The 9,398-nt window shown below is 37.0% G+C and overlaps 1 protein-coding gene across 1 annotated transcript; it reads left to right on the top strand.

The window, feature by feature from the left end:
• Positions 1–5,757: 5,757 nt before the first annotated feature.
• Positions 5,758–8,581, top strand: LOC108848375 (receptor-like protein 48). Its single transcript, XM_018621728.2, has one exon. The coding sequence runs from the start codon at positions 5,838–5,840 to the stop codon at positions 8,451–8,453; it is 2,616 nt and encodes an 871-aa protein (XP_018477230.1). The 5' UTR covers positions 5,758–5,837; the 3' UTR covers positions 8,454–8,581.
• Positions 8,582–9,398: the final 817 nt, after the last annotated feature.

Below are 9,398 nucleotides of genomic sequence, written 5' to 3' on the forward strand. Positions count from 1 at the left end.
TGATCATGTCGACCAGCTTGATCCAACCGAGATTTTTCCATCAGATCGTGACACTACTTTAAAGCTAGATGAGCTGAGTGAGATAAGTGACACTACTATGGAGCTGGATGACCTAAGTGACACTAACTTGGAGCTGAATGAGCTAAGTGACACTGAAGAAGGAGCTGGTTTAGCTGCTGGACGAAATGAGCCTTTTTCGGCCCACCTAAAAATTCTTAACAAATTCAATTTGGGTCCGTTTTACACCAAATTCGACCAGACCTTTGCTGATGGTCTCATGCCCATTTGCATCAAGAAATATCAACAAAAGGAGTCAAAGTCATGCCTAGGAAAGAGGCATTCAAACTCTGGTCAAAAGTCATAGTCCACATTTCGGTTTTCCATAAAAAGTCTTAGTCTTTGTTTGTGTTTTCTATGCTTCTAGTTTTCCACAATTATTTAAGTATTTCTTTGACTCATTCTACTATAAATATGTACTTCATTTCATGAATAAAATCAGATCATTTTGGAGTTTATTTTTTGTTTCTTCTCTAAGTGAGAGAGAGAGTTCTTTAGCTAGTTCATCGGTTTGAACCGTCTTGTTGATTTGGTGGTCAGCCAATCATCTTTGTGTGTTGTTTGGTGGTTAGCCAACGCACTACATTCGTTCTTTGGTGGTTAGCCTTAGACCGAGGGTATATCAAGAGTCATTCTGCACCTCTTGACGATCCCTTCATTCCATTCCAGTTCCAGAAGTGCATTCGCCTTCTCGGTTCATATCCAACATCCGGCCAAAGCCATCCTCCCGATTTTGGGTCTATCATTTGGTATCAGAGCCACTTTAGCCGGTTTTTTTCGTTATTCTTTTCATCTTCTCATCTGTTCATTATTTTCTTTTCTTATTTCTTTTTGGATCCGGGCTGTTCTTTTACTCCCTTGTGATCGCCATTTAAAAAAAAACTTCTTAAAAGAAAAAAAAGGGAAAAAAAGAAAGTAAAAGTTTTGGTTTCAATCACTTATGAAGAGAAATCCAGGGGGAGTGGTGGAAGAGAAAGCATGCTGGCCGAGAAGAAATCCGGCCTAAGGACAGTTAAGGCGGATCCATACAAAAATCTCTCCATCTTTCTTCCTCTTTTCTTTTACCCATAAAAAGTTGTTTTGGTTTTGATTGCTGAATTCTGACTGCCTATCATCCTTTGAACCAGTGAAAGAACTCTGAGTGATCACCTAAAAATCGTGAGATCAAACACTTGAGAGTGAGAGGAATATTTTTATCTGTTAATCTTTTGTGTTGAGAATTTTTCAGGTTAAGATGTTTGGACTTCTCAAGAAATCAAAACCACAACAAGCCGTCTACTTTCCTTTTAAAACTGTTTTTGAAAAGGAGCAATTGATTTTTGAAAAAAAAAACAATTTGCTTCTAATGGGTTTAATTTTGTGCAGAAACAAAGGAAGATACAAAACAGGTCCAAAGACGATGAGAAGAGGGTTAGAAGTGGAGATCGTCCCTTCACCAAAGCCAAGAGAAGCAACCATGATATACTAGATCAGAACAAACTTCAGACTTATGCCAGCTTGGAGAAAATTTTGCATAAGGCAATTCATGTTATCCGGCAACTCAAAAAGTAACACCAACAATTCTCCTGCACCAAAACAGCAAAGTGCTTCAAATGCCATATAATCGGTCATTATGCTAACAAGTGTCAAAAGCAAAGACTGTTGGTGACTTTGGAGAATGAGAACATTGAAACCGAACCAGAAAAGGAATACCCTTTGCCAATTTTCGATGAATTCACACATGAGCCAATGAAGGGGTTAGATGAAGAACAAATCCATGGTCATCAAGCCAACCAAGAAGGGTCTTCTTCCATTCAAAAACTGGACCAAACTCAAGGTGAGCATTGTGCTGATTATAATTCTTTTGCTTATAATCCTTTTCCTTTTAATGTTTCAGATTGGAGGACAAATCTTTTTGAAGAGGGAGAGTATGATAGAACCAAAATCGAGCACCGTCCTTTTTGGTTCATGGACATGGTCCATGATTGTGATCATGTTGACCAGATTGATCCAACCGAGATTTTTCCATCAGATCGTGACACTACTTTGGAGCTAGATGAGCTGAGTGAGATAAGTGACACTACTATGGAGCTGGATGAGCTAAGTGACACTAACTTGGAGCTGAATGAGCTAAGTGACACTGAAGAAGGAGCTGGTTTAGCTGCTGGACGAAATGAGCATTTTTCGGCCCACCGAATATTTATAACAAATTCAATTTGAGTCCGTTTTACACCAAATTCGACCAGGCATTTGCTGATGGTCTCATGCCATTTGCATTAAGAAATATCAACAAAAAGAGTCAGAGTCGTGCCTAGGAAAGAGGCATTCAAACTCTGGTCAAAATTCATAATCCACATTTCGGTTTTCCATAAAAAGTCTTAGTCTTTGTTTGTGTTTTCTATGCTTCTAGTTTTTCACAATTATTTAAGTCTTTCATTGACTCATCCTACTATAAATATGTACTTCATTTCATGAATAAAATCAGATAATTTTGGAGTTTATTTTTTTGTTTCTTCTCTAAGTGATAGAGAGAGTTCTTTAGCTAGTTCATCGGTTTGAACCGGCTTGTTGATTTAGTGGTCAGCCAATCATCTTTGTGTGTTGTTTGGTGGTTAGCCAACACACTACATCCGAGGGTATATCAAGAGTCATTATGCACCTCTTGACGATCCATTCATTCCATTCCAGTTCCAGAAGTGCATTCGCCTTCTCGGCTCATATCCAACATCCGGCCAAAGCCATCCTCCCGATTTTGGGTCTATCAAAGTGTCCATCAATTTCCTTTGCTAGCTGTTTCATTGCATTGTGCTTGAGCAGGAAGGCTTCCATATCTTCATCCATTGTGATGAAATTGTTAGGGGGATAGAGGGCGTCTTATAGAGTTATGGTCTTGTTTATGTAAAGATCGTCCCAAAACTTTGAATTTATCCAGTGTATTGCACAGAGTTTTCACTTTTTTGTCGTATGGAACGTGCATTCTGGGGACCAACCCCTTGAATTTTTCCATTAAAAAAAGTGACATTAGTTATAGTTAAAAGGTTGTTTTAATGTGGTAATTTATATTTGTACTTCTATTTTAATAGATTAAATATGATATCACATTCGGGAGAGGTTCATTAATTTGTCCAAAACAAAATTTAAAAGGTCACATAGATCTAGAGATGTCAATTGGGCTGTCTATGTCCAAATGGACACACCAGTCCAAATGGACATTATTTTTTTAAGCTCAAATTGTACCAGGCCAAATTATCCAGACCAAATTGGTCCATTCCAAATGGACATTCCGTAAAGCCCAAATACATTTCTGCTTTCACATTCATAAAAACATAAGTTTCATAAGTTTTACACATTAAAATTCATATGTTTTACACATCCAAAATACGATTTCACGAGTTTTGGCGAGAAAACATGATTTTATCGTTTTGACGGGAAAACATGATTTTATCGTTTTGGCCGGAAAACATGATTTTATCGTTTTACCGGGAAAATGCAATTTGACAGTTTTGGGCGAAAAAACATAATTTCACGGTTTTGGCGGAACTCATGTTTTTGCGGTTTTGACAGTAAAACACAATTTCACGATTTTGGCGGGAAAACGCGATTTCACGGTTTTGATGGGAAAACGCGATTTCACGGTTTTGACGGAAAAACGCGATTTCAAGGATTTGGTGAAAAACACGATTTCACGGGTTTGGCGGGAAAATGCAATTTCACGGTTTTGGCGGAAAAACACGATTTCACGGATTTGGCGGGAAACACACAATTTTAGCGGGAAAATGCGTTTTTACGGTTTTGGTAGGAAAACACGATTTCGCGGTTTTGACGGAAAAACTGAATTTTTCGATTTTAGCAGATAAACGCAATTATGCAAATTTGACGGAAGAGACATGGCAGAGAGGCGGTAAAAGTGAAACTGGTTTTAGATTTCTTATCTCTCTAATACTAACCCTAAATATTTTTAACACATGGGCGGCCCATGTCCATTTGGTTTTGTCCATTGGCTTTGGACGTATTTGGGTGAAGCCCATTTGGACAGAAAATATTTCGGGCGGATTTGGACGTAGTCCATATGGATTTGGACATGGGCCGTCCATAGACAATGTGTCCAATTGACATCCCTACATAGATTCTAACTGCAGAATTGGTAAACGAAACATAGAAAACTTTTTAATGCTTTTTTCTAAACACAAAGAGATACAAAGATAAATCTTTGTACGGGTTTGCTAAAGGCGAGTTTATGTTTAAGTTTTTAATGCTTAATTTTTTTTTTCTTTTGGCATCAAACAGGACTATTCTATTACTCAAACTTGAGGTGATCTGGGTAACCAGAGCGGAATAGAACAACCAAAGTAACAAAGAGATCTTTGAAAGATACGAGCAGTCCTAGCTAGCGAATCAGCTATCACATTTTAAGCTCTTGGGATATATCATATCTTGATGTCTGAGTAACAGATCTTGAGAGTTTGAATCATTTCCAGCCCTGTTGAAAAGTTTGACCAGGCTTGTGGCTCCGTCAGCATTGTTATTAGATCCTTGCAATTTGTACCAAAACATTGGCAGTTCGAATGTTGTAGCATGGTTTCCATAGCCCATTTTAGTGCTTTCCGATTCTGAGTGTAATGCTAACTCGCATCTCTTTAAGTTTCTCGTCCCCATAAATTGAATATTTCCCAAGCTATCTTTCTATACCCATCCAATTCCACTGAACTGATCAGTAGAGATCCATGAATCATCCATCATGCAAATCTCACCCAAGCTTAAGACTTGTGGTTGCTGAGTAATTTGACCCATTGGAGAATTCGATATATTCATTTTTGCATCGTACCAGGTTTGACATTCATTTTCTGCATATACATGACTAGCTTCATTGGGTTCCTACCTAAACCCTTGAATAGTTTATCACTCATTACGTTCCAAATGTACCATATTATCCAAAGATAGGGATCTCTATCATTTTCTGGCTCCACGATACTATTCTTCCTCCAAAAAAAATATTCCATATTGTTATAAATGCTGAAACTAGGAAATGATTGAGGATTTGACGGTGTAGATGATAATGCTCATGTTTGTAGTGTTGATGGACATTCAAAGATTGCATGAGTAGCAGTTTCTTTTGGTTCTCCATATATTAGACAAAAGTTATCGCATTACATAATTCTTCTTACCAGATTCTTTGTGACTGTTACATGTCTTATAAGTAATTGTCAAATAAGTTGGTAAATCTTTTGTGGCTTATTCACTTTCCAAACAAAGATATGGTAGTTATACTGGGCTCTAGAACCGGTTAGGGGTTCACTTATAATGCGTAAGTTTATGTTTGTTCTTTATTATATCTTTATACAATGGGCTTGCGCATGTTAACTGTTTGGCCGGTAGGAGTGTGTGCAGAACCGAAGAAACTGATGTCCAAGGTGTTAAAGTTATTAGTTATATAAATTATTGTGACCTTTGAACAAAAAAAAAAAATATATATATATATATTGTGACTTCCCTTTTCTAGTTGATTGTGGATTTCCGTGAACAGTTTACGGAATACTGGCGGCTTCGAATAAAAAATTTCAGGCTACAGTGTATTGTTTCGGCAATATCTTATTGTTACTTTTCCTTAGTGCTACCATACTTTTTCTTAGTGGTACAGTGGTACTGGTACCTTTTCCAAGTGAAGACTACTTCGTGGAGCATTCATAATGGAAACTAATAATCTTACTTTGTGGAAATATCTTATCTTGTTTGGCATATAATCTTCAATCTCCCATTTTTTTCACAGAAAACAAAAACAAAAGAAACAACAAATAGACTTTATGATGAATTCTTGTACCCAAAGGAGGAGGATGACATGGAGCTTGTGTTTAGTATTCTCTGTTTATAACTTAATACTTGTTTTTGCTTCTCATGCTACGCACCTGTGCCGTCCAGACCAGAAAGATGCTCTTTGGGAGTTCAAGAGCGAGTTTTACGTCGACGGGTTCCACTCTGATGATACGCCAGTTGATAAGAAGACAGAGAGGTGGAGGAACAACATTGATTGCTGTTCTTGGGATGGTATCTCGTGTGATCCTAAGACGGGTAAAGTCGTTGAGTTAGACCTCATGGACAGTTTTCTCAACGGCCCTTTGAGATCTAATAGTAGTCTGTTCAGACTACAACATCTTCATATTCTGAATCTTGGCTCCAATAATCTTTCAGGTATTCTCCCAGATTCCATCAGCAACCTCAAATATTTGAGGGTTTTAAGTCTTAGCGGTTGCAGTTTCTATGGAATGGTTCCTTCTTCACTCGGAAATCTTTCTTATCTCACTAATCTTGATCTTTCTCATAATGATTTCATCGGAAAATTACCTGATTCAATGGGTAACCTAAAGCAACTAACAGATTTGGGACTTGACCATAACAAGATCAGTGGGAACTTTCCCCATGTGCTACTCAATATGAGCGAGCTCACTCAGATCGACATTGGTTCTAACCAGTTCGAAGGTATGCTCCCATCTAACATGAGTAGTCTCTCCAAACTGGTCTATTTTGATATAAATGAAAATTCATTTTATGGATCTATTCCGTCATCTCTCTTCATGATCCCTTCATTGATTCAACTTTATATGGGAAGAAACAGCTTCAGTGGTCCCCTTGAGATTGGGAATGTCTCTTCACTATCTACACTTGGTTTTTTATCAATTGGGGAAAATAATTTCAATGGACCAATCCCAAAACTTATATCAAAGCTAGTTGGGCTCTGGTATCTTGACCTCGCTTCATGGAACACAGAGAAGGGAAAGGTTGATTTCAACATTTTCTTGCAGCTCAAGTCACTTACGTTCCTTGACCTCTCTTATATAAATACAAGAAGCATGGTTGACTTGAGTCTTTTCTCGGATCTCACGTCACTTGGTTATCTGGATCTCTCCGGGATTAATTTGAAGGTCAGTCCAACTCTCCATCTTCTCTCACCCATTGAAATATTGACTTTATCATCTTGCAATATTGCTGAGTTTCCCAAATTTCTAGAAACACAAACGAGTTTGTCATATTTAGACATTTCTGCCAATCAAATTAAAGGTCAAGTACCAAAGTGGTTATGGAGTCTCCCACTGCTGCGGTATGTAAACATTTCTCAGAATGCCTTCACTGGTTTTGAAGGATCAGCTGATGTTATTCAACGAAGTGAAATAATACTTCTTGATATAAGTTCAAACACATTTCAAGATCCATTTCCTTTGTTACCAAACTCTACAAAGTTCTTTTTAGGCTCCAATAACAAGTTTTCAGGAGAGATTCCTAGGATAATATGCAAGTTGGCTTCTCTTGATACACTTGTTTTATCTGATAACAACTTCAACGGTTCTATTCCTCGGTGTTTTGAGAATTTCAGTACTAAGCTTTCAGTCATGCATCTCCGGAACAACAGTCTATCTGGTAATTTCCCGGAGGTATCTATCGGTGATCACTTAAAGTCACTTGATGTTGGTGGCAACCGGTTATCAGGAGTACTTCCCAGGTCTTTGATCAACTGCACCCGCCTCGAGTTTCTCAATGTGGAAAACAACATGATTAATGACACGTTTCCATTCTGGTTGAGGTTTCTTACCAATCTACAAGTTCTTGTCCTTCGTTCTAATGAGTTCCATGGGCCCATATCTTCTCCTGGAGTTTCTTTGAGTTTTCCCAAATTGAGAATCTTTGACATTTCTAAAAATAGTTTCACTGGAGTTTTGCCATCGTATTACTTTGCTGGTTGGACTGCAATGTCATTGGTCATAGACATTGTAGATATTCTGCCGAGTAGGTTTGAGGGGCGTGACTCTGGGAACTTATATAACTCAGTGTCCATGACGGCAAAAGGACTAGTGATGGAGCTAGTTGGTAGTGGTTTCACAATCTACAAAACTATTGATGTCTCTGGAAACAAACTCGAAGGAAGTATTCCCGAATCCATCAGTTTACTCAAGGAACTGATTGTGCTCAACATGTCAAACAACGCTTTTACAGGCCACATTTCACCATCTTTGGAGAACTTGACCAATCTACAATCATTGGATCTATCTCTAAACCGATTGTCTGGAGAAATCCCACCAGAGCTTGGAAAACTCACATTTCTAGCGAGAATGAACTTCTCTTACAACATGCTTGAAGGTCCAATACCACAAGGCACTCAAATTCAAAGCCAGAGTAGTTCTTCTTTCGCAGAGAATCCGAGGCTCTGTGGTGTCCCTCTCCAAGAAACATGCGGCATAGGAGATGGTGCAACGACTCAAGAGCAAGAAGATGAAGATGAAGAAAAGGAAGAAAAAGATCAAGTATTGAGCTGGATTGCAGCTGCAATAGGGTATGTACCGGGTGTGTTTTGTGGATTCGTCATCAGCCATATTCTGACTTCATATAAACGTGACTGGTTCATGAAAATCTTTCACTCTTTTGCTTAATATAAGCATCAGTTGCATGATGATATCTACTTATGTTATAATCATGTTCATGCCGCTTTTTTAAAATAATAATGTAATGTCGCAAAGAATTCGTTATGCAAAATTTGTGGAGAGAGCGTTACAACAGATTATTTGTTTTCAAACAGCGTAGAATCATTTTCTTTCGTTTGGATAAAACTTTCATTAAGAGTTAGTAGCATTGAGTGGTGGTTAAAGAGGACAGGGGAAACAGTCTCAGGGTTCGTTTTCACACTTGTGCTTCTCTTAACGAATCTTCTTTTTAAAAATAAATCCAAAGCTTCAGTTTATACATGATAGAGAATAAAAAAATAGCTTCTACTTCCTCAAACCTTGTCACTAGCTTGCTATTTCTCATAGTTTTCTCCGAGTATTTTGAATTTTTGATGAGATTGGTGAAGCTTTGCCATGTCCAGCATTCCTCTCCAGCTCTCCTTCGGATGATATATGTTGCCTGATATCATATGTTCAATACTTGTTCAATACTCAAAGATAGGGGTGTCAAAATAGAGACAAATTAATGAGTCAATCCAATCAATCTAAACCATGGATCTTAATAGATAGAAAAATTGGTTACAAATGGATTAATGGATCGATAAATTTAATGGATTAGGTTAAAATAGTTTGGATTGTAATGGATAATGAGTTAATTGATGTCAATTTTTTGCATTTTATTTATATACAATATTTAATTTAATAATGAAATTTTATTTATTTATTTATTTAATTTAACTTTTAGTTATTTCAACTTTTTAGTTATGAATTTTTAATAAAATATATGTAATTTATTTAATTAATTGTATGATATGCTTTCATAAAATTTTTAATTATAATTTTTTTTGATGTCAATTTTTAGCATTTTATTTATATACAGTATTTAAATTCTATAAAATTTTATTTATTTAAATGAATATATATTTTATTTAT

The sequence above is a fragment of the Raphanus sativus genome, unplaced genomic scaffold (assembly GCF_000801105.2).
Source record: "Raphanus sativus cultivar WK10039 unplaced genomic scaffold, ASM80110v3 Scaffold3740, whole genome shotgun sequence".
Taxonomy (NCBI): Eukaryota; Viridiplantae; Streptophyta; class Magnoliopsida; order Brassicales; family Brassicaceae; genus Raphanus; species Raphanus sativus.